The 26,830-nt window shown below is 42.3% G+C and overlaps 1 protein-coding gene across 1 annotated transcript in view; it reads left to right on the top strand.

The window, feature by feature from the left end:
• The window catches only part of NLGN1 (neuroligin 1), a 600,845-nt gene extending 574,788 nt beyond the window's left edge, over window positions 1–26,057 (top strand). The window contains exons 5-7 of the mRNA XM_060274357.1: window positions 12,412–12,624; window positions 20,581–21,370; window positions 24,121–26,057. Of these exons, the coding sequence (XP_060130340.1) occupies window positions 12,412–12,624; window positions 20,581–21,370; window positions 24,121–24,955 (1,838 nt within the window). The 3' untranslated portion in view covers window positions 24,956–26,057. The remainder of the gene's footprint in view (window positions 1–12,411; window positions 12,625–20,580; window positions 21,371–24,120) is intronic.
• Window positions 26,058–26,830: the final 773 nt, after the last annotated feature.

Raw genomic sequence — 26,830 nt, 5'->3', positions numbered from 1 at the left:
GAAGGCAGACTTGTATAGGGAAGGTTTTAATGTTTAATGTTTCATTATGTTTATATATGTTGGAAGCCACCCAGAGTGGCTGGGGCAAACCAGTCGGATAGGTGGGGTATAATGATAACAACAACAATAATAATACATCCCTATTTTCATTGGAGAAATGTTGGAGGATAGGGACAGGTTCTCTAGGAAGTGCCATTTTTTTATTTGTGCCTGCCTAGCACTTTCTTTTTCACAACATGGATGGAGGAGTTTATTTGTTACTTGGGAAGGACCGTAGCTCAGTGATATAATACCTGCTTTACAAGCAGAAGGTGCCAAGTTTAATCCCTGGCATCTCCAGGGAGGGATGGGAGAGGCCCCCTAACTGAAACACAGATAAAAGGTGGTACTTCATGCAGCCCAAATTTAAACTATGGGGACTTGTTCCTACCAGAGGCATCAATGGCAACCAACTTAAAGGTAAAGGTAAAGGGACCCCTGACCATTAGGTCCAGTTGCGGACGACTCTGGGGTTGCGGTGCTCATCTCGCTTTATTGGCCGAGGGAGCCGGCGTACAGCTTCCAGGTCATGTGGCCAGCATGACTAAGCTGCTTCTGGCGAACCAGAGCAGCACACGGAAACGCCGTTTACCTTCCCGCTGCACAGTACCTATTTATCTACTTGCATTTTGACATGCTTTTGAACTGCTTAGTTGGCAGGAGGCCACCAACTTAGATGGCTTTAAAAGAGGATTGGAAAGATTCATGGAGGACAAAGCTGGGTAAAGGATAAAGGGATGCATTCAATCAAACAAACTGAGGAAAAGCTCCATCAAAACTACACAGCCAATGAGAGCGTGTGTTACCTCAGAGTGCACCATGCCACCCTGACTGGTTGCTAGGCAACAACTCCACCCAGGCCACCATTGGCTAGCTGACTTTAACACCAAGAGAAATAACCCTCCTGTTTCACTTCCAACAATAAGAGCAACCATATTCTACCAGAGGCTACAGATGGGGACCAAAGGGAGCTTCTGCAAGAATAAATCCCTATTACAATTCAATGCAGTTGTATCATTTCCTTAATGTAATCCCTGACCTTTCATATCCATTACAACACTGCGAGGGAACCAGCAACTAGCAGAATCATGTGGAAAACATTATGGCACTATGCGTGCCCGTGAGCAAGAGTAGGCACACACACCCTGAGTATTTGATTTGCCAGTCATTGCTACAACATCCACATGCATTTTCCATCACTGCTGCAAAAACTCCACATGCATTTCCCAATACAGCATAACGTTTTCCACAAGTGTCACCCCAAATAATATCTGTGTTGTAAAAGAAGACATTACAATGAAGTAGGCTCTGGTGGCTCTATAGCTTTTGCTGCCCTGGGCAAGTTGGGGCAGCAGGATGAAGTTAGATGACACTCAAAGCAGTTGAACTCAAATGCTTGGGAACTGGGGGGGGGGCTCAAGTTTTTTTTTTTTGACACTTCCGTTTGAACTCTCAAAGAGCTCCTTTCCTTTTCATCCCCCAAGCCTCCTCGTGTCCTCTGCTTCTGCTGCTGTCTGTGTGACAGCCACCTTGTTCCTCAAAACAAAAGAAGTGCAGTACTTTGGTGACAAGGGATATGGGAGTAGGACAGGATTAAAAATGGACTTGCACAAAGCGCAAAAAGTATACATTTCTTATACATGTCGGGAAGTGGCCAGAGGGCTTCTCCTGAACAGCAAAAGGTGCTCTCCGTGTACAGTGGTACCTCTGGTTGCAAAAGGGATCCATTCCGGAGGCCCATTCACAACATGAAAAGGTTGCATCCTGAAGCGCCGCATCTGCGCACGTGCGTGACGCAATTCAGAGGGTCTGTGCATGAGCAAAGTGCAATGTTGCGCTTCTGCGCATGTGCATGTGCCAAACCCAGAAGTAACCCGTTCCGGGACTTCCGGGTTTGGCGTGTCCGTAACCTGAAAAGACGTAACCCGCAGTGGACGTAACATGAGGTATGACTGTATATATTTTCCCCTCTGGGATTATGGGACTTGTAGTCAAATCCCCCAAGCCAAAAATTTTTTTTTAAAAAATCCTTCCAGTAGCACCTTAGAGACCAACTAAGTTTGTCATAGGTATGAGCTTTCATGTGCATGCACACTTCTTCAGATACACTGAAGAAGTCAGTGAGAGATGACTCATGAAATGACCCTCAAGGCCCAGGCAGGTTGGCATCGGCAGAGATATTCTCTCGGCTACCTTGATCCCAAGTCATTTAGGGCTATACATCAACATAAGCACCTTAAACTGGACCTGGGAATGCACTGGCAGCCACTGCAGATTCCCACTCCCAAACGGATTATATGACTATGTGCTACAGTACCAGTTTTGCAGCAGCAATCTGCACTAGCTGCAGTTTCTACACTATCTTCAAGGCCGGCTCTATGTAGAGTGCATTATAGTAGCTGAGTCAGGAGCATGCAAAATTATGGTCAGACTAGCCTGGTGCAACCCAGAGTTGGAAAAAGTTGCTCCTAGCTACGGAAGTGACCCAGGCTTTAATGACAAAGATGACTTTTTGCCATGATGAAACAGTGCATGTGGTTTTCATGCATTATTACCAAATGTGGGGTATCAGGTCAGGCCTGGGTTGGAATTGCTCATGAATCGAAGTCAAAGCAAAATGCACTTTCCTCCTACACTCTACCTCTTTCTTTCGATTTTTGCTTCTGTTCCCCACATCCTTTCAGGGGAAATCTCTAAGCCCAGATTGCTTGTGGAAGGCACTTAGGGGAAGAGTAACAGCTTGTTCGGAAAACTTCACAACAGATCCACTGGGAGGGGAACCTGTGCAATGTTAAAAGAAGGCAAGGTTGTTTGTACCGGGTTAGTCTGCAGCTGAGACAAGCAAGATCGATATAGCTTTGAAACTGATGTAGGTTGCAAGGGGACACCGGATCTCCACTGGTGGTTTGGGAACGATGTATCTAACAACACTACAGCTGCAGAGGCACAAAATAAATAATAATAAGAAAAGGCAGTGAACATTAGTTCTGTGGATCGAAGATTCCCTAGGAAGGGATGCTTCTTCCTTTGCTTCAAAGGCCACAGTAGGATAGACCTTTGGGTTTTTTAATGCCCGCAGAATGAAAAGGAATGAGGAATGAGACCACCAGAAGACATTCATATTCAGCTTCCGATTTTGGCAAAGAGGGAAGGAGGCTGGAAGTTCCCTCTCGCTCTCAAGCAGAACCAAACTACTTAGCATAAATTAGTTCTCAAGAGAGATTCTTGGGAATTTATTCCAGTCAAGTTCTGGACACAATTTAGCCAAATGAAGCAGCTCTAAGTCCCATGGATCTAAAAGGACTTGAATAGCCACATTTAAAATAATAATAATAATAATAATAATAATAATAATAATAATAAATCCTCGTGAAAATTTGCCAGCAGCTTAGTGCAAATTTCTCCTAATAAACACATTTGTGCATTTTGACTAACATATGTACACATTTTTTTCAAGTAATTGCCAATAATGAAATGCATTTTGTATGGTGTTTTTTAAAAAATAAAATAAAAAAGTATATTCTACATTTTATGCACACTTCCTTATAATATATACATTTTTTCGTTCATATTGTTTTGTTGGAGAACTGCATCATAAAACTAAAAAAACTGAATTCTAAGGGACCACTGTGTTTCAATTCATGCACTGGTTTTGAAATACAGTGGTGCCTCGACTTACGAATTTAATCCGTTCCAAAGGCACCTCCGTAGGTCGAAAAATTCGTAAGTCAAAAAACGTCATTGGAAACGCAATTTCCCATAGGAATGCATTGAAAACAGAAAAATTTGTAAGTCTAAATACGTATCTTAAAATTTGTAAGTCGAAAAATCCCTATCTAAAACCACCGCGGTTTCCTTTCGGATGTTGAGACATTCGTAAGCGCGCAGCCATTTGCCCCATTCGTAAGTCGAAAAATTCGGTTGTCGAGTCGTTCGTAAGTCAAGGTACCACTGTATGTGAATTAAGCAGTTTCTCATTTTAAATTCAAAGAGAATGGAATTTCTCATTTATCTCCAGCAAAGGACTGGATCTCACTTTGCTTCCTCCCAGCATAATACAAAATGGGTGGAGCCTTGCATCTGATCAAAGATTTCACTGCTATTGGACAACCAGTCTTTTGAATGGCAAAACTTGCCTCTTCGAAAGGAAGCGGCAAAGTGTCTTGAAAGAGACAACAGTTAGCCAATTCTTTATTTTATTTTATTTTAGAATTCTGCCTCTTTTTATAAGAATTTTAAGACTTTGGTAGAAGGTTTATTTTATGTCTCTTATTTTGTCTTCTTTTACTCTAGGCAGGCATTAGCTTTCATCTGCCTCCTATATCCCTTTTTATTCCCCTGGAAAACAAACAAACGAAGAACAGCAATTGCCTGGGTCTGACCTTTGTGCACATTCCAAGGTGTTGCAGGTGGGGTGTGCAGAAGGGATTTGATTGACAGGCCTCAGGAGGCACCCAACTTAAGGCACGAGTCCCTCCTGTATTCCATGCACACTTTACTATGAAAGAGCACATCCATTTTGTGTCCTCCTGCATTTTCTATATTCTGATACCCACTCACGGCGGCGTCCCTTGTCTGCCAGCGGAATATATTAAAGACATGCTAAGCAACATTATTCATATATATATATTTAAAAGTGGCACTGTCAGCAAAGTGAAGTATACCATCTTCTACGTTATGAATATAAGATGTGCCTTAATATTCACAGCAGGGCTATCGACCTAATAAAACCTGATTGGGGAGCTGATCTAAACTCACAATAGATGCCCATTGCAGAAGCAAATGTGTTCTCTGAAATAATCGTGTGATTTATGTGGTGCTTTAAATCGTCCACAGCTCCCAAGCCGAGGGGTGCATTTTAAAGGACCATGCCCTCCTTCTCCTTCAAAGCCATTCAGATAGTATACACCCAAACAGCCTCTATTGAAACTCCAGATGTATGTCACTGGGAGGAACAATGCAGGAGTGTGTCAGAGCAGCAGGGCTGTATATGTAGAACTCAAAACGCTGAGATGCGAACAAGGAAAGGGTCCAAGTAAGAGACTGAATCAAGTTTCCGTTTCCCCTCTTGAACAGGCGTCTAGAGGGATTGCAAGTAGGGACAATTTCGGTTTATCATTTCTCCAATCTTAAATTCAGTTCTCTACCGAACTGCAGCAATCTGCAGTTATTATTATTATTATTAAAAGTTCCTTGTGGAAATTCACGGGCATTTTAGTCTGAATTTATCCTAATCAGCACTTTTAAAAATCTGCAGTTTTGACAAACAAGCACACATGTTTGCAACAAATTTCCTCTTATTTGATGCATTTATTGTATGTTATTTTCACTAACATATCACTCCCCCCCCCCCAGAGATGCATTTTTTTGCTTGGCTGGGGAACTGCACCACAAAATTCAGAGAAGTGTGAATTCTGAAGGATGGCTGTGTTTTGGTTCTCGTGCTGTTTCGGAAAGCGTGACTTTGATAGATTTCTCCTTAAATGTCAACTGAAGCAGAGTTCTCCCCCATCCCTAGTTGCAAGGACTAAATGCACACAGTCCTGGATGCAGGATCAGATAATAATAATAATAATAATAATAATAATAATAATAATAATAATAATTTGTTATTTATACCCCACCCATCTGGCTGGCTTTCCCCAGCCACTCTGGGGAACTGTGCATATAGCACATGATTGTAACCTGCATTTCCCCAGACCTATGATGCATATCCATACATTCACCTTCTAAAGAGCACAGGGAGCTCTGTTGTGCACAAATGTTCCTCCTGCCTCGGGCTTTCTCATTTACTTGAGATGAGAGCCCATCACACCACATGCATGAACTCAGGTGAGTTGCTCACTCTACTGTGACCAAAACCAGGACAAATTTGTAGGGAGGTCTTTGTCTCACTGGAAGAGCATGTATTCTGTTGAGACGCAAAAGGTCTCATGTTCAGCCCCCAGAATCTCCAGGTACGGCCAGGAAAGACACCCTGTCTACAGCCCTAGAGAGGCACTGCCATTTATTGTATGCATTGCGGAATTAGGTGGGCCGATGGTCTGCCTCAGTATAAGACAACTTCCTAGTTTAGCCTGGTTTAAACCCACTGAATCAAAGTCTGTGCCAGATTGTGGCATGGGCTATCAATTTGCTTGTGTGTATCTGGAGGGTGGTGTTCATTTCTAAAGCCAGGTATTTCCTCTCTCCTCCCCCCCCAAAAGAAAACCCCGCCTATTTTGGAATAAATAATGATATTGTACATTAAGTACAACTGGTTACATACCCAGAAACTGTAATCTGACATTTGCTACAGTGGTTATGAATCTCTGCAATCTTTAATGAAGCATAACTGTGTCTGATTCCTGTATTCTCATTTCATCTCTTTTGCCCTTTCCTCATCTGAACAATATATTTTTTTAGTTTGTAGGCCATACGCAATATATTGTCTTATTCCAGTGTCATTGTATAGGGCTTATTGAAAGCCTGTCACCTTTCCAACTAGTTAGCTAGCTATCATCTATCTAACTATCATCTATCTTTCATTCTAGAAGAGATGGTTTGTAAATTGACAAGTCACACTAAATTTCACTGTGACTTTTTAATTCCTGACTTAGGCACCTTCCCTCTGAATCGTTCTTGTATTTCCAGTGTGGTCCTCTTTGCTGAACAAGGTTTTCTTGTTGTATAAGAATAATTTATTATCACAATTGCACAGTTCTGGATCTAAGAGGCATGAGATTTTAAAGGCTGATACCCTTGTTTCTGTTTTGACTGAGTTCTCTTTTGATTTCATCATGAAAATTGGTGGTAACTGCCTTAATATTAATGCACTGAATATTTTGTGTGTGTGCATGGTATTATTAAATTAAACAGTATAACACTCTGAATGAAATATCTTAACAATGTGCCCACTTTCCAAGCAGTGGATTGTTAACAAAACCATATTGCACTCAGTTCTGTTTTGGTGCATAACCATAGCTGCCAACTTTCCCCTTTTCTCACGAGGAAGCCTATTCAGCATAAGGGAATTTCCCTTAAAAAAGGGATAACTTGGCAGCTATGTGCATAACATGAAGAATACAGGAAGCACACAAAGAATCTATTTTGCTCTGACAAACACTGGAGATAACTCGGGCCCAAATATTCCTATGACAATCTCGACCTATGGCAAATAAATACATGGGCATAGCTGCCAAGTCTCCCGCTGAAAAATGCAGGATCAGCAGCGGCGCGGCACCAGAAGCGCGGCACCGGAAGTCTGGACATGCCTAGAAGCAACTTCCGGTGTTGGCGCTGCCTGATTTCCGGTGCCCAGATATGGGCAGAGCGTCACCCGAAATGGAGCCTCCCTGGCAGGTAGGAAATCCGGGGGATTTCCGGGATCTTTTTCCTCTTCGGGATAACAGTGGGAAATGGATTAAAATCCGGGGGTTTCCCGTGAAAAACGGGAGACTTGGCAGCTATGTACATGGAGTGTGAGCATCTGAGCCAGTTTTATAGCACATCTTTTGGAAGGACTCTTGTTACATATCAAGACATGGTGGAGCAAACAAACAATTGAAAATTGAAAATCAACATGGCTGCTTTCAGTCTCCCCCACCCCCATATACAGTATGCTATATGTACTGCATACCTATTGCACTTTTCAAAATGCCTTACATTTATTTATTTACTTATGTCGTTTGCTTCCTTTCTAAATCCCTTCCCATGAAACATCCTGAAGCAGCTGATCAATAAAAATGTGTGTAAAAAGAACCGTAAATGACAATTATGCAGGGCTACATATTGTGTCTTGCACCAAGATATAATGCTGCCTCTGCGTCCTCTGAGAGAATAATAGTGGACGTCATTATTCCTCACCACCCTGAGGGACAGAGAAAGAGCTTTATGAAGAAAGAAAATAATAAAATGTAAATGCTCCCTGCCCCCCCCCCCGAGGGGTTCTCTCAGTTGCTTATTTTTCTAATCCTAAATTCAGTTCCTCAGATTTTGCAGATTTTTTTGGGGGGGGTAATCCTCATGAGGGTCGTGGGTGGCGCTGTGGGGACACGGGTGGCGCTGTGGGTTAAACCACAGAGCCTAGGGCTTGCCGATCAGAAGGTCGGCGGTTCGAATCTCCACGATGGGGTGAGCTCCCATTGCTTGGTCCCAGCTCCTGCCAACCTAGCAGTTTGAAAGCACCTCAAAGTGCAAGTAGATAAATAGGTACCGCTACAGCGGGAAGGTAAACGGCATTTCCGTGCGCTGCTCTGGTTCGCCAGAAGTGGCCACATGACCTGGAAGCTGTACGCCGGTTCCCTCGGCCAATAACATGAGATGAGCACCGCAGCCCCAGAGTCGGTCACGACTGGACCTAATGGTCAGGGGTCCCTTTACCTTTAATCCTCATGAAAAATAACTAGCATTTTAGTGCATATCTCTCCATACACATTTTGGAAAGCAGTGTCTTAAATGCAATGCATTTTTATTTCATTTTCACTAACATCTTAAGTTCGATGCACGCTGTCCCCTAATTTATGCATATTTACAAACATTGGTTGGAGAGCTGAATTTGCAAAATTGAGATGTGTGGATTTTTAAGGACAGCTGTGCTTTTGTTTGCACATTGTTTTGGAAAGATAGATCCAGATTTAAATGCAAACCAAACTGAATTTCTCCTGCATCCTGAACCCCTTCAGATGGTTTGGTCTAGATCCCCTCACCCAAAAACAGCTGAAATTCTCCACAGCTGATTAAAGGGTGGCAAAAGGGAGAGGGCCATTCAGCCTCAACCCCAATAGATTGAGGCTTATCCATTTTTCTTTCCAGCTTAATAAATAAAATAAAACCAATAACTTTACAAAGGATATTAAATCACTCAGATACTATGACCCAAAAGGCCAGGCTTCTATTTGTCACTCTGGACATAAAATTATTAGAGACAGTCAAGATTCTCCGCCAGATTGCTAAGGGCAGAATCAGTTCTGGACTTCCTTTTTCTCTCCCTATAACAGTTTGCTAATAAGATGCCATTGCTATCGCCCATTATGAAAAGGGCAATGTAGATGGGCCATCTCATTTTTGTCCACTCCTCATCGTAATTAAAGGTTGTTTCTCCATTTTCTGTAATTAAACCCAGTTATGAATAGAAGTAGCTTTTTCTCTTTTTTACAAAAATATTCTTAATGAAAGGCTTGCGGGTTTTTGGGTTTTTTTTCTTAAGTTCTTTCTAAAGCATCCTGTAGACTGTTGCCCTATGAAGAAGTGGAGGGATTTGATCCAAGTGCTCTCTTGCTTTGATTGCCAAGCTTGAAGGTTAAAGATCGATATTTGCAATTTCCATAGCTGCAACTCTTAAGCAAGGTTTTCAAATAGCACCGGGAAGAACCTTTAAACTACAGAATGCTTCAGAGCAGAGGGAGGAGACACAATTTTGTGATCACTGACAAATTCATACATATATTAGACTCGCATGAACAAAGGCAGCGAAGTCCTCTTGGGTGTGTGTGTTTTAAATGTCATTAAACAAGAATGACAGCCCTGTTATCTATTTGTTATCTATATAAGTGTGTGTATGTGGTCTAAATCACGGAGCCTTTGGGGCTTGCTGATTAGGTTAGCCGTTTGAATCCCTACCTAGCAGTTCGAAAGCACCCTAAAAAGTGCAAGTAGATAAATAGGTGGGAAGGTAAACGGCATTTCTGGTTTCCATCATGGTGTCCCATTGCGCCAGAAGCATTTTAGTCCTGCTGGCCACATGTCCCGGAAAGCTGTCTGTGAACAAACACCAGCTCCCTCGGCCTGAAAGCGAGATGAGCGCCGCAACCCCATAGTAGCCTTTGACTGGACTTAACCGTCCAGGTGTCCTTTACCTTTTGTTTTTACATATGTACATAGTCAGTTTTCAAAATTCCATGATAGTCTGTCAGAGAAAAAGTAACCATAAATGGGGCCATTCATATAAAGAGTGGGGGTGAGTTGCACAGCCTGGCTGCGGATTGGTTCTCAATGGTTGGAGTCACATGGGGCAAGGGGAAGCCATAAACCACAACCCAGTATTGTCCCGACGTTACTCAGAAACTGCTGTCATTTGCTCCTAAGTGAAAAAGGAAAGTGTTGTGCTTGAGGATGCTGTCATTATTTTTGTTTTTGTTTTTATTTCAAAGAAAAAACACTATATTTTTTAAAAATACAAACAAAAATATAATACAATACAGCACCCCCACCATTTCCCCCCTCCCCCCTGACTTCCCTCCATTGCTTATTCGACTTCTGTTTCTATCATTGTTTTAATTGTGTAAATTCTGTTTTCTATATATTCCTTTAATTATATATATATATTTGCGTGCATTCTGTTTTCATATATTTCTATATCCACTTTATTTCCAATTTTATCCTCTTGTGTATCTTCATACCTCTCATTCTAAGCATGAAAGCATACCACCCTTGAGTAATATTTTTCCATATATTCATCATAGCATTTCCATTCACTTCTTAACTTTGGTTTTGATTGACTTCTTACTGCTGCTGTCAATTTGGCCATCAACAAATACTCACTAACTTTGCAGATCCACACCTCCTTTGTTGGTATCTTTTGTGTTTTCCAATTTGTGGCTATTACCATCCTGGCTGCTGTGCTAGCAGATAGAAAAAACTCTTTTATTATCCTTTGGTATCTCCTCATTTAGGACTGCTAAATGAGGATGCTGTCATTGTTTATTGATGTACATTGATGATTATGTTTTTATATGTGTTGGAAGCCACCCGCAGTCGCTGGGGCAACCCAGCCAAATGGGTGGGGTATTATTATTATTATTATTACTACTACTACTACTACTACTACTACTACTATTATTATTTTCCTTGTTGCTTAATGCTAAGAGGCTACACAGCAGTTTAAAAAGTACAGAGATCAGTTACGCCAACCTTAAACCATAAGCATTCACAATTAAAATGGAAAATAAAATAATCCCATTAAAATATTAAAATGTAAGTATCCACATTAAAACAGGTAATTAAAACAACCTTATTAAAACAACACAATCATTAAGACAGGGTGTCAGTACACTTGACGCCTCTCCTGTATTCTACCACTGTGAAAAAAGCACACCTCTGCATTGCTATGAGCGGATGCCACAGGCATAGCAAGACAAACTAGGTTTTATTTGCTTATCTTAATACCTTTACCGGCATGGGAAAGGAGAAAGCATGAACAGTGGTGCCTCGCTTAACGAATGCCCTGCTTAACGAAATTTCCGCTTAACGAAAGGTTTTTTCTAGCGGAGGTTGCCTCGCTAGACGAATTCGTTTTATGAAACATTCATCTAGCAGATTGCGGTTTCCCATAGGAATGCATTGAAATTCAATTAATGTGTTCTTATGGCCAAATAAAAAGAAAAATCAATGCATTCCTATGGGATTCGCTAGACGAATTTTTCGTTATAAGAAAAGACCCGTGGAACGAATTAAATCCGTGTAGCGAGGCACCACTTTTACAATATATTTTACAGTGGTTAACCAACAGGCCTCGATGAAAAGACCATGCACAGTGCACAAATTGCGCTATAAGCATGTACAAATGGCTTGTCAAAATTCTCCACCCTACCTATGGCCAGACACATCGAATCTGAAATTTTCTCAGAATTTTTTTTTATATCTTAGTTTGTGAATAAGTAAAGAATGATCAGAAAGTGCATAGTGCTAACGCAGCTCGAATCACTGCAATGTTAGAGAAATAAGTAAGATTTAAAAATATTTATTTAGTCTTTCTATCCCACCCTGTTTCCTGTGTATATACAAATATGGATGTTAACTTGAGGTTGGGCAACAGTTGGGTGGGTAGTTCTGGAGTCTCCCCCACCCCCACCCCCACAACAATGGGCTTCCTGATATTGTTGGACTGCAACCCATATCAACCCCAGCCAGCTAGGACAATGCTCAGAGGTTGTAATCCACAATATTTGGAAGCTATCATGTTGTTTACTCCTGGACTAGGAAGATGTTCCTGCCTGGCTCTTGATGCGTAACATACATGTTCCCTGTGGACCTAAGGAGTTTGGATATGAGGGTCTCAAAACACACTGCAAAACAGATTGTGGGAGATGCTTATGTTCCTCTCTTTTTTTTCATTGAAAGCAGCCTATCTTCTTCAAAAAGTGCCTGCATAATGCATACCATCGTTTATCATGCATAACATTATTATAATAAACACTGAAGGATTTGTAGCGGGAATGATGAGTCACTTGTAAATTGTTGCCAAGTGGATAAAGAACACAATGTATTTACATAGCGCTTAGCTCCTGTTACATTCGAAAGCTGCCATCAGATAATAACGGCGCAACAAGCGTAAGCCGAAATTTAGCATGCTCTAAATCCTTTCTCCTTTCTCTCCCTCTCCTCTTTTTGCAGGTTTCTTGAGCACAGGGGATCAAGCAGCTAAAGGAAACTATGGCCTCCTGGACCTCATTCAGGCCTTGAGGTGGACTAGCGAAAACATTGGGTTCTTTGGGGGCGACCCGCTGAGAATCACTGTTTTTGGATCTGGCGCCGGCGGCTCATGTGTCAATCTCTTGACTTTATCCCATTATTCTGAAGGTAACCGTTGGAGCAATTCAACCAAAGGTATTATTGCAGGTTGCAAATTTTGACGATTTTGGTGTCTTGCATGCCACCACTATGACTTCTGTGTGACGCTCTTGTGTATACATGTGCATATATATATATATATAAATATATATACACATACATACACACATATATATGTAGCTAGATGTATCAAAGGCAACTTAATCATTAGATGGCATTAATCTTTCTGTGCTTTGTGGGGAGGGGTGGGGTTCATACCCGACCCAAAGGGGTGTGAACATATGTAAAAATCTCCCTCTAACTGACACAACTTCATACAGCTTGCATTCTCCTACTGTAGAGAGGGTGGCTTTCCTTTGGCGCTTTAACTCTTCCACGTGTGTGTGTGTGCGTGCGTGCATTGGGATCATCTCTACTGCATTTGCCTCTGTTCTTGCTTGCAGCTGACAGGCAGACCCTGGAAGGTTGCCCAGATGGGAATGTGCTTCTTGGTCTGCAGAAGATTCCCTTGTATATAAGTTCCAAAGGGGGGGGGCAATGTGGGTCATTGCTGTTGCCTGATACCCCTATAAGTAGGAATCAGATTTCAGGTCCTTGTTTGTTTTCATTTTCAAATACATTTTCATCAAATATTTCAACTGAGGTTGGGTCTGTTTGACCCAATATTCATTCATTCATTCATTCATTCATTCATTCATTCATTCATTCAAGTGTTTATATATTCAAGACAAAAGCCTTCACAAAGCAGCTTGCATTATAGCTATTGCGCCATAAATATATTCTAGTGAAAACAACATTCAATGTATAGTCGTAGGAGTTCTTTAAATGTGTGGTGTGAATGGTACCTGAGATGGACCTGAGACTGAACAAATGGTACCTGAGATGGACCTGAGACTGAACAAATTCATTGAAAATGAGGCTAATAGTCACAATGGCTCAATGCTTCGTCTGAGAACAGACACCAGTGCCAGATTTAGGGAGGTGAAGGCTGTCCCCCGCACTGGGCACTGAGCCGGGGGTGGGCGTAAAATTGAGAAGATCCACCATAACCAAGAAGATCCAGTTTGGGGTGCCAGATTTTGGCTTCGTGCAGGGCGCCATATTACGGAAGATTACCAAAGATTTCCACAGTCTGCTTCTGAATACTAGTTGCTGGAGAACAACTGCAGGAGAGGGGTGTTAACTCATGTTCTACTTCTGAGCTTCCCCCAAGGCATCTGGTTGGTCACTGTGAAAAACATAATGGAAGAATAGCTGTACCTTTCGTCTGATCCAATATCCTTACGTTGGGAAGGAGCAGCTGCCTTCCTCCGCTGGTGAGGCTTGCAGGAAACACTTCCCTGTTGGGTATTCTCTCAGAAGAAACTATATGCCAGGGGTCAGCAAAGTTTTTCAGCAGGGGGCCGGTCCACTGTCCCTAAGACCTTGTGGGGGGGGGCGGACTATATTTTGGAAAAAAATATGAACAAATTCCTATGCCCCACAAATAACCCAGAGATGCATTTTAAATCAAAGGACACATTCTACTCATGTAAAAACATGCTGATTTCCAGACCGTCCGCGGGCCGGATTTAGAAGGCGATTGGGCCGCATCCTGCCCCCGGGCCTTAGTTTGGGGTTCCTGCTATATGCCATGCCTTTCCCCCCAGGGGTACTCAAAGGTACGCAGTACCGGTACCCCTTTTGTTGTTGTTAAAAAGTGTAGCACTTACTGTAACAATTTCATGTTGAGTTCCGGCACCTATTTTTCGAGGTGGGGGGGGGAGCACTGGTTATATGTATATATTCTTTGGAAAGAGAGTCAGTGACATTCACAGTATAGATGGAGCCAAAAGTATTTCATCAGTTGTCAAGGGCCTGTTTAGCTTTTTTTTTTAATGTGTAGAAATGTCTGGAGAAAAGTTCACTGACACAGCTCTCTGTTTCAAAGCTAATGGCAGAGCGGCTGCAAACTGTTATCTCCTGTGAAGAAAATGAGCACTTAGTCCAGAAGTCTTTTGTCTAAATCGGTTATGAATTACACTCGGTGCCACCCAAGGAAAGAGCAGGCTTTTTAAAAAACCATCTTTTTGCATGTGCAATCTAAAATTGCCCAAGTATCAAGGTCATTCCCGCATGCCTTTTCCTGATCTGTGCTCTTTTCAGCACAGCCAGCCAGCAAGGGGAAAAGGCTTTCTCCCCTTCGAGTTTGACACCCCATAGCAGGGGTCACCAGCCCAGTGCTCGTGAGAACTGGTGCGCCCATCACTACCTCCTACGGAGGTGGTGAAAAGTCACAGCAAATGTCTCCTCAAAAATCTACAGTGCATGAGATGAGGAAGCTGGAGCTGCCTGCACAGTTTTGTGTTACTCTCTCTTTTTCTGCTCTTTTAGATGTGGCAGCCAGGGGCAGACTTTGGTATTATGGCGCCCTGAACCAGGCCAAAATTTGGTGCCCCAGCCCAGCCCAGCCCAGCCCTCACAGCATGCTGGGCTTTGGGAATGAGGTGCGGGGGCTCCAGCAGAGTCCTAAAGTCCTCCCACCTCCATCCCAAATCTGGGCAAGCAATAAGTAGGCTTTGGGAAGGAGATGGGAGGAGTCTTGGACCCTGCCAGAGCCCCCATGCCCCCTCCCTGTAGCCGGGCAAGTGCTTCCCATGCACCCTCTCTGCTTGGAGCCCAGTGCAGAGGAACTGGCCATTCTGCCCTAAAACCACCAGTGTGGCAGCCATTTTATGCTAAGCCACACATGCCCCACTCATACCTGCCAAGTTGCTGTCATAGAAATAAGGGACCGGGCTGGAAATAGCAGACCGGAAGTAGCGCTGCCGCCATTTTGGAACTGGGTGGAGCATGCTCAGAAGTGACTTTTGATGCTGCTTTGCCCAGTTCCAAAATGGCCACCACACCAGAAGTTGCACTGCAGCCATTTTGGAACTGGGCAGAGCAGCATCAAAAGTCGCTTCTGAGCATGCTCCGCCCAGTTCCAAAATGGCCTCCGTGCCAGAATAAACTGGGGGGAAACAAAAAAAATCCATTTTTTCAGCTAGGAACAGCTGGAAAAACGGGGATTTCCCGGGGAATACGGGAGACTTGGCAGCTGTGCCCCAGCTCCAGCCTCCGTGACTTGGAGAAATGGAAAACTGGCTACCATCTCTTCCCCACACCGCATTCTGAGAGGCACTTAGTAAGGGGGGGATGTGATTGTCACTAGAAAAGCAGTCATCGGTGTGGGAGCCATTTTTGTGACCCCTTTCACTTTGCCTCAGAATAGGGTGGGAGAGATCGTGTGAGCTGCACTGGGACTGTCTTCCATTTCCACATCCCCAACAACATTTAGGGCCACCAACTTGTTCTTATTTCATCCCAACTCTGTCCCCCAGTGAAAACGTTTGAAAGTTCAGCCCAGTTCTAATGAGCTCACTCCATGGAACAACATTGCCCACCCATAGATGAGCTCACTCCATGGAACAACATTGCCCACCCATAGATGAGCTCACTCCATGGAACAACATTGCCCACCCATAGATGTGAAGTGATGCAGATGTCCTACCCGCCTGCATAGGCCAACCCCATACTCCAAACAATTGTTTAGCAGCATCAGCAGCACAATGGTTGAAAATCTTTGAAGAAAAATCCATGTCATCTTTTTCTCAGAGAGGGGTGGATTGTCTCAGGGAATGTTCTTAGAAGAAGTCCTCTGGAGAAGGTTGGGTTCAGCTTTAATCTGAACCATGACATCTTTGTTGCAATTAACTCGAGAACGTAAGTACTGGATCAGGCCAGTGGCTCATCTAGTTCAGCATCCTGTTCTCACAGTGGACAGTCTGTATATCGGAGTAGAAATATCCATCTGTCCTCCAGTCATAGCTGTCAACTTACGGATTGGAAAAGAAGGAATCAGCAGCCTCACCCAGCGGCGTGGCACAGGAAATCGGTTCTGCGCATGCCCAGACACGTGCAGAAGCTACTTCTGGTGCCGGGCTGCCCGTGTCTGCATGTCTGGGCACCGGAAATCACTTCTGTGCATGTCTGGACATGCACAGAAGCGATTTCCGGTGCCCAGACATGGGCAGAGCGGCACCAGAAATCGGTTCTGCGCATGCCCGGGCATGTCCGGCAGCACTCGGCAAGTGAGCGAGCAGCCAGCCACCGAGCGAGGCGTTTTACCGGGCGCTGGCTGGCTGCTCGCTCGCCGAGGGGGGGCACCGATTGGAGCTGCTTTGAAATCCGGGAAATTTACAGGATACCTACAATCCAGGATAGCAGCAGGAAATGGATTGAAATGAGGGGGTTTCCCACAAAAACGGGAGGGTTGGCAGCTATGCCTCCAGTGACTGTGATAAATATGACTCTCACTCAAAGTGAGACTAGATTTATTTTGGCTGCATAGAACCACAGACCAAGATAGCCTTTTAAAAATGGTGGGAAATAGTGTAGTGTGTATACAATGGAAAATATCAATGAACAAACTGTAGCCATGAATAACATACATTCAACTGGAGTTTGGACATGTTCCAGCCAAAGTTAAGCACTTTTAAATCAGCATACGCCCTAGGGAATAAGTGCTGTTCTATCCTAATAAAATTTGCTGTTAAGTAAACATACATTAGATGAGGTCACACCAGGCCCGGCTCTAGGGGTAGTCTCGATGGCGCGGGGCGTCAGGGCGCCAGGTTGGCAGGAGGGCGCTGCATGGCAAAGCCCGCCCACTAGGGCGGGGGCGCCGGAGCGATCTCCGCGCCAGGGTGCCCGATCGGCTTGAGATGGCCCTGGGTTACACAGCCTGTTGATTTTGGTTCTCTCCCACTGAATGTAAGGTAACTTCACCGTGAGCAGATGGATGGATTATGCCCTTTACTTTTGAGAGTACCTGCTCTCTCTGCTAAGGGTACAATCCTCAAACCATTTACTCTGGAGCAGTGCCACTGATTTCCATGAAGCTGTTTCAGGGGGGGGGGGGGCTTTAAGGGTTAAAGTGGAATATCCCTTTCATCCATATTTTTTCATTATCACAGTTCAATAAAAAAAAAGATTTTTGTCCGTAAAGTAGCTGAATTGAGCTTTATGGTTTGAGGACTTCGACCACTTTTAACTTAATCCAACCTTTAATGGAGCATTTAACGAGCTCTGCTGTTTATATCAGCACTTTCTGAACAGGTGACTTTCCTTACCATCTAATCCATAACCCAGTAAAGCAGAAGTTGCTGGGGTTTAAGCCGATTTAGTGCTTTTGCCATCAGTGGAAATAAACACGGCATAGTGGCGTTCATTTGCTATTTTCTCCCATTGAGAAGAGAAGGGAGTCATGTGTCAGCTTTAGGGTTATACTGGATTATCCGTGGAACAGGAAATTACTCTGTACTATCTATGTGAACGAAGCTGTCCTTTCCACTTAAGTGAATGGCAAAGCCTTTTGGGTGTGGCGGAATCTATTTCTGGTCTGTGTTACTGACACCTTTTTTAAAAAAATCCATTCTGTTTCACATTTATTTACTACCCCCTCCCAAATCCTTTGAAAATACATTGCATTCTGTCCATCAAAACACAGGTGTAAAACCATATTTTTGATATCTTTAAACTGCTGGGGAAATTCATGGCAACATTCAGAGGAGTGTGAAATTCGTTGGATAGTGAGATTCCAATCTGCATGTTGTTCCAAGGGGTGCAGAAGGAATCAGAAAGTATCAGATTCCTCAAGCATTCCCAAAACACCAGTATAGGGAGCAGCATGGGGGCAGATCCCAGAAAACCCATTCGCTGATGGAGCAGAATTTTTCATCCAAATTGAGTGTATTCTGTCATAATTTGGAGGGAAATTCCTCAAGTTCAATGTAAATGAAATTCAAAGAATGGTGCAGAAGCTGGACTTGGATGCAGAATTCTATTGATTTGTGCCGTGCTGGCAATATTAACCACTGTAATGCAATGCAGAGTTTGAAACTGACCACATTGATTGAAGACTGCAGTCAGTCGTAAGCATATTGGCTCTGTACAAATATGAGCTGGTCACTATTTTGTGAGAGGGATTCAACTTCAAACCAGAAAATGAAAGCTTTGCACAATTAAAGTGCCATGTTGCAAAAAGCAGCAACTATCCACTTTTACAAAAATCAAACCTTCTGTGGTAAGGAAAGTGATGGGGGAAACTGTGGGATAATGATCTCTTTATGGGAAATCTTAGAAACTCAGCCCAACAAGGACTGATCACGTCACCTGGAAGCAATCTTAAATTGATACCAGTAACATTTTCATGGGTCCTGTTGAAGTGGTACCTTCTTAGGGTGCTGCAAATAAATAATAAACTAAAATGTGTAATTCAGTATTTGACTTTTGCATGCTGTGCCTTTCCCCCACCTTCATCCTCTGCATGGGGAGAAAGTAATGAAGTATGTGGGCCTTATTCCATTTGTTTGAATCTAAGAATTCTCGAACCGATTGATCTGTTCCTTGGAAGAATGAGGCCTATCATGTGCCTATGTTCAAATAAACGTGGCCTCCTCCATTTATTATTTTCTTCCCAGAAGGAAGGAGGGAGGTTTCTGTGCAATGCCACGATGAGGATGCCGCCAGTTCACCTCCACAACTCAGTTCTTGTGAAATGTGAAAAAAGAGTGGTTTATAGGGCATAAAGAATTAAATAACTACAGCAGAGTCTCCCTACATTGGACTGAAGTTTCCATAATCTCTTATCACTGGTCATGCTGATTAGAGCTGGTCAAGTCTCAAGTGCATGTAGACAGCCACAGGTTCTCCATCTCTGCTGTAACAATTTAGTACGGCAATTTTATTCAAAATAAGCCACATTCTTCATGGACGAATTGTGACACTGAAGACAGCAATAAATACATGGGCATTAATGCTTTGCAACCTACGTTCAACTCATGTTTTATTCAGTGGGCCATGTGCAGGAATGATCCACTGAATAACTATACTTTTTTCTTAGCCATATTAATATTGATTTATCTACCACTTTTACACATGTCAAAATGGCTTCTAAGTGGTTTAAAACCATAAAATCAATGCATAATTAAAATACACAATAGTAATTCAATCAAAGCAGTAAGAAGCATCCATAACTAAAATATACAATAAAACAAGTCAACTTTTGACAATAAAACGCAATTAAAACAATAAAATCAGAAGTTCCGTTCAGGGGAATGCTTGCCTAAACAAGTGTGTCTTCCAGAGCCAGAGGAATGCCAACACTGGTTGGACCTATCATAGTTCAGCAGGGAGGGCATTTCACAACACTGGGGTCCATAGCTGCCAAGTTATCCCTTTTTTTAAGGGATTTTCCCTTATGCTGAATAGGCTTCCTTGCGAGAAAAGGGAAAACTTGGCAGCTATGCTGGGGTCACCAATGGAAAAACCTGCCTGTGTGTATCTCAGGATTGGCATTTTATCATTTGTATACAGATCAGGGTTAGGTTTGAATCTTCATCCCATAGTGTTGCAGTAGGATGAAAGGGTTTTTTTACTCCTGATTGCTTAACAATAGCAGCAATGAAACAACCCTCCTTCTACCCTAAATTTTAGTGCTGAAATGCAGAAAACGTGGGAGAACACAGAGTAGATTTTGTGTGTGGAAGGCCTGTGAGCTGGGCTCAGAATTATTTAATTCTAAGTGTGTTGTTTATTTGCACCTGGCTCCAATTGGGGGATCTTGTAAATGTAAAGTAGGCACTGCAAGTTTTAAGTCTGCTCATCTCACTTGTGTTCTTTCATTAGTCTACAACAATAATATATAGTTTTTGTTTGGACACAACTGCATTGCATTATTTAACTGCACATATACCAACCAATGAGTTCCTCCTCCACTTCCTTATCATTCTCATTCTTTATTATTATTATTATTATTATTATTATTATTATTATTATTATTATTTCCTAATGATTATATTGCAAAAAGGAGGTGTTTTCCTAACTTAACTCCAATATTTTAAGCATGTAGCCACTTAGCTATTGGTTTCAGGTCTGTGTTCTTATCTTGTCTTCTACCTTCCCATACAGGACTTTTTCAAAGGGCAATAGCTCAAAGTGGAACAGCTCTTTCCAGCTGGGCAGTCAGTTTTCAACCTGCAAAATATGCCAGGATGTTGGCTACAAAGGTTGGCTGCAATGTGTCCGACACTGTAGAATTAGTAGAATGTCTACAGAAGAAGCCTTACAGAGAACTCGTCGATCAGGATATCCAACCAGCCCGATACCACATAGCCTTTGGTCCAGTCATTGATGGGGATGTGATACCAGATGACCCTCAGATATTGATGGAGCAAGGAGAGTTCCTCAACTATGACATAATGTTGGGCGTCAACCAAGGAGAAGGGTTGAAATTTGTTGAAAACATTGTCGACAGCGAAGATGGCATATCTGCAAGTGACTTTGACTTTGCTGTTTCAAACTTTGTCGATAACTTATACGGATACCCTGAAGGCAAAGATATACTGAGAGAAACAATTAAATTTATGTACACTGACTGGGCGGATAGACATAATCCTGAGACAAGGAGGAAAACACTGCTGGCTTTGTTTACCGATCATCAGTGGGTTGCACCAGCGGTTGCTACAGCTGATCTCCATTCAAATTTTGGATCACCCACATATTTTTATGCCTTCTACCATCATTGCCAAACAGACCAGGTCCCGGCATGGGCAGACGCTGCTCATGGCGATGAGGTTCCTTATGTATTAGGAATCCCAATGATTGGTCCTACTGAATTGTTTCCTTGTAATTTTTCCAAAAATGATGTCATGCTGAGCGCAGTGGTGATGACGTATTGGACAAACTTTGCAAAAACTGGGTAAGTAATTGATGAGCTTATAAGGCAGATCAATATATTGGTCAAATCAAGGCCTGTCCTTTCTCGTGTCACCCAGATCACAAAGAAGGGTTTCCACATTGGTAATTGTAGTTCTCTGATATAGTTTCATATTGTCAGAGGGTCGCCGTGGCTCCTCTAGAGTAACTCCGCTTGAGTCCAGTTTGTCTTTATAGACTTTTATTGTGCAAGATATTTACAGTGCAGAGACAGATTAAAACATGAACTCTCATTCCGAATCAGAATCTGGCAATGGTGTACATCTGTTCTTATGCCAGCAAAGTAGTCGGGGCACCCCAAAACGCCTCCCCCTTGACCTGTGTCGCAGTGCTCTCCTTAACTCCTTAACCCTGAGCAGGCAGTGGCAGGGCTCTCCAGCTTCCCTGAGCCCTGGCCTGCACCTATCTGGCCCTGAGCTTTCCCATTGTTCCACACGCTGGTTTCTCTCTCCCTCTGAGTCTTTCCCCTCCCCCATGGCTGCTTCAGACCCACTGCTGCTCCCTGTGCTTGGCGAGGTGGATGTCAGGATGATGGGGGCTGGCTCCCTGTAGGGAGTCACCCTTACACATATGCTTTCAGCTCAACAGCTTACAACTGGGAGCAACATATTTAAAATGATCCAAAAGGGAGATAATCAAACCATCAAACCAAGGCAGTCCTGTTTAGGGAAGCTTTTAATGTTTAACAGTCCATTGTATTTTATTATTTTCTTGGAAGCTGCCCAGAGTGGAGGGGGAAGCCCAGCCAGATGGGTGGGGTATGAATAATAAATTTTATTATTATTATTATTATTATTATTATTATTATTATTATTATTATTACATAGGAAATTTCCCTTAAAAGGGTTTACTATTTTATCTCTTAACACTCACAGAAAATTACCTTTCTCTACTAGTCTACTGTATGCCTCTGGAATTGTTGTGGGGAATGATATTTTCCCATGTTCCCATTAGGGCTGGGGATTTAAGCTGAGTTCCAATATACCGCAATTATCAAGAATTGTCAGCCACTTTATTGCTTTGAGGTAGCTTTTGATTTGAGATAGTCTGATGGCTAAATCTAAATAAAGGAATCTGATCAGATTTGCATTGCAAGGGGTTGGAATAGATGACCCTGCCAATGCTACAATTCTAAGATTCTGTTCTCACTATATGGAAGGATAAAACTGGCATTCCCAACCAGCTGTAAATGGTGCCTAACACTTAAACTCACAAGACAACCAGGAGGAGAAAGGGCTTCATTGGGTGCCAGGGTGATATTACCCTATATGTGCAGCAGCAATCATGAGAGAATGAATCATGCCCTTGTTCAATTTTAACATTTTGAATAGTTTAACTATTTTAGAAGCAAGGTGCATGGCAACAAAAATGTGCATGGTTCTTATATTGACGTGTAAGGGAGAAGACAAGAACCCAGGAAGCTGCCTTATACGGATTAACGCCATTGGTCCCCACATCCCATTTCACCTCTGCTGCTATGAGCTCACTGGCAAAACGTCTCTCTCCTTGAGCCTCACCCCACCATGAATAATATGAGGACAATGCTGCCCTGTTTTATAGCATTGTTGTAATAATTGCAAAGGCGTGATGAATGTAAAGTGTCTTGAACTTTCAAAAATTGCCACATGAATGTTAATCATTTCTTCTAGTCCCAATGTTCTGGTGGTGAGTGCTCTTGCTTATGTAGCTAAAATGGCAACACCCAAGCACGAGAGAGAGAGGTGGAAATAGGCTTGGGAATAACCTGAAGGGTGAACATTCAGTGGGTTTGGGGGGAGGGATTTCTCAGTGAGGAGGGAGCCTGCTCAGCAGTCATGAAATGCTAACTGATTGTTGAGAGGAGGGGACATAAAAGCAAGTGGGAAGGAATATGGAATGAAGTACAGTGGTACCTCTACTTACAAATTTAATGCTTTCCGAACGCACATTCGTAAGTCGAAAAAAATTGTAGGTCGAAACCCAAAGGAATGCATTGGGAGAAAAAAATCGTAAGTCAAAGCAACCCTATCTAAAAATTCGTAAGTAGAAAAAATCCTATCTAAACCGCATCCAAGATGGCGGACGGAGCTCCATTCGTAAGTAGAGCTATTCGTAAGTAGAGGTACCACTGTATTAGATTAGTGCAGGCACACTCCAAACTGCAAGATTTTGTTGCAGGTTCGTCTTACTGTTATTATTCTTGTGGGCAGCAAACATAGCAGGAGTATTTGGTTCATTTAGCTCAGTCATGCATTTAGCATCAAAGGCTGCGTGAATCTTTTATCTTCATAAAATATGGTATTCGAAAAATAAAATATGGAAGTTTTCGACCTACGAGTGTGCATTCAGAACGGATTAAATTCATAAGTCGAGGTCCCACTGTATACAGTATTATTATATTTTATCTGACCATGTAACAGATGGTATGGCATTACTAAGAGCCAATGATTTTGCTGATCAAAAGCCAACTTCATAATATGTGGTGCTGTTTTTTTTTGAAACGCTGACACTATATGAAATATTTGTGGGGTGGAGGGAGAAAACATAAGGAGAGCCCTGCTAGATCTGGTCAAAGGCCTGTCTATGTCCACATCATGTTCTCACAGTCTCAGGCAAGATACCCACATGAAGCCTGCAAGCAGGACCTCACTGTAATGATCCTTTCCCCACTTGTGATTGGTGGTTTTTTTCCCCAAAGCTGGAGCCATTTTCAGTAACATTGAACATGTCCACTTTTTTTCTTCTTCTCCCTAGGGATCCGAATCAGCCGGTCCCACAAGATACTAAGTTCATTCACACGAAACCCAATCGTTTTGAGGAAGTAGCATGGACCAGATACTCTCAGAAAGACCAGCTTTACCTTCACATTGGATTAAAGCCGCGAGTGAAAGAACATTACAGGGCCAACAAGGTGAACCTGTGGTTGGAACTGGTACCTCACCTGCACAATCTTAATGACATTTCACAGTATACCTCTACGACGACTAAAGTGCCATCAACCGATATTACTTTCAGACCAACCCGGAAAAATCTGGTACCCGTAACTTCAGCCTTTCCTACAGCCAAGCAAGACGATCCCAAACAACCGCCAAGCCTAATTTCAGGAGATCAAAGAGACTACTCCACGGAGTTGAGTGTAACTATTGCTGTGGGAGCATCTTTGCTGTTCCTGAACATTTTAGCCTTTGCAGCTCTGTATTACAAAAAGGACAAGAGGAGGCACGACGTCCATCGGAGATGTAGCCCGCAGCGTACGACTACCAATGATCTTACACACGCACAAGAGGAGGAACTAATGTCCCTTCAGATGAAGCACACTGACTTGGGTCATGAATGTGAATCCATCCATCCACATGAGGTGGTTCTCAGGACCGCCTGCCCCCCAGACTACACACTAGCTATGAGGCGGTCACCTGATGATATTCCTTTAATGACCCCCAACACCATTACAATGATACCCAACACTATACCTGGGATTCAACCCTTACACACATTTAATACATTTACCGGTGGACAGAATAACACGCTGCCCCATCCTCACCCTCACCCTCACCCGCACCCCCATTCACATTCAACAACTAGGGTATAGCCAGACAAGGTGAAACAAACTTTTTTTTTTTTTTGGTGGATTACAGTGGGTTATAATGACAGAAGACTTCACTTGGCTTTCAACCTACAAGACTCTTACTATTTAAATATGGAGGAATATTATGTGAATATACATATCAAGAACTTTGGGGATTTTGGGGGTGGGAAATGAACTGTACATATATACAAATGAACTTTTAACAAAAAGGAAAAAAAAAGAAATTATAACTTTTTTGCAATTGCTTGAAGCAGTTGTCCTGAATGATACTTTTTTTCATTCACATTCAAGTATTAATTTTTTGAGGATTTAAGTTACATAATGGAATTAGGCATGTGCAACACAAAAAGTGGGAAAGAAACTATGACTGAAATTTAAAAAGTTCTATGAATATGCACAATGGGACACGTTAATGGAATGTCAGATAATTTTCACCCGTTTTTTATTTGGAACTGTTTTCTTGTGTAGACCATATTTACATATTTGGATAAGTATACAAAGCACTAGTGCTGTTAAAAGGCCTTAGAAAGGGGCTTATATGCTGAGATCTGCCAGTTAAAAAAATAAATAAAAGGAAAAGGGAGAAAAAAAGGAAATGAGCTTTTATAGTCTGGCAGGTTATCACATAAGTGCTGTCAGTATAAACATTGCGGGAATAAAGGAAACCGGATATTTTAGCACGATGTGCATGATAATTTATTATGCTTGGTGGCTGTGCTGCTGATTAAGCCGTAATTAAAAAATTCTTCTTGTCCCATTGGAGTTCTCAACAGAAGCTTCTTTCCTCAATTGGCGCAACCTAAAGGAGGTTTGTTTTCAAGGGGGGAAAAAAAACCATAATTGACAACTCCGAAATTCCCAGTAGCTTCCCAGTAATGGAAGGCATTACGGAAGGTCTTAAAAGTGTTTGATGGTACTGTACGCTACCCGGATAGGAATCCCAAAAGAACATGAAAGGCAACTCTATATGTTTGTAAAGGCTCTCTTTTCTTTACACCCAATTAATTTATAGCGATAACAACCTGAATAGGGCATCCTTTGATGAAGCACTTAACATGTTGAAGGTTCATTACAACCTCTTATGTTTATTACCAGTAAAATAAATTTTTTTAAAAAAAAATCCAAAGACTTATTTGCAAGGAATATTTTGCAGTGTGTAAAGATGCCCCCATCCCCACCCACCCACCCCCGGGGAAAAAAAATCACAACTACGGTATTACAGCTCTCAGTTATTCCGTTGAATTGTTATATAGCACTGAGGAAGTTCGTTCCTAGGATTTTGAAGGTATTCCTTTTTCCTCTGCATTTTCTCTTCAGCATTCCCGTAAGCTCGCTGAAAATCAAAGGAGATCTCTCTGCAGAGTACAAATGTTGATACAGAGGCTATGGGAGGATGTCACCATCTGGAAAATGTTTTACTTCTGCATCTTACTTAATATTGTCCTGTTTTGAAAGGAATGGTCTAGAATGAGAGGAAGGTCTTTGTATCCCTCCCCCCCCCCTGTTACTTTTGGATTTTAAAGAAATGGTATGTCACGGTCATTTAAAAACAAAACAAAAAACAAAAATGTTTGTATGTGTAATCAGATGTACATTTATATTTAAAAAAAGAGAAAAAAATTGAGATGGACTAAAGAGCACATCCCTGAGGAATACTTTCTCTCTTTTCCTGTATTATATTTCTATTAGAGTAAAGTTACGTGATTTTTTTTTATTTTGCATTTTTTCAAATTACTAGCAATTTTGATAGTTTGTAAGATAACGCGCAGAACTTTCTCTGACAAACTAACTGCAGTAACAGAAATGTTTCCTTTCAGTTACTCTTTTTCAAGATTGAAAGCTTATTACACACACAGCAAATTGTATACTACTTGATGG

The sequence above is a fragment of the Zootoca vivipara genome, chromosome 5 (genome assembly GCF_963506605.1).
Source record: "Zootoca vivipara chromosome 5, rZooViv1.1, whole genome shotgun sequence".
Taxonomy (NCBI): Eukaryota; Metazoa; Chordata; class Lepidosauria; order Squamata; family Lacertidae; genus Zootoca; species Zootoca vivipara.
The sequence above is the reverse complement of the archived record's forward strand: the minus strand, read 5'-3'. Positions and strand labels throughout refer to the sequence as shown.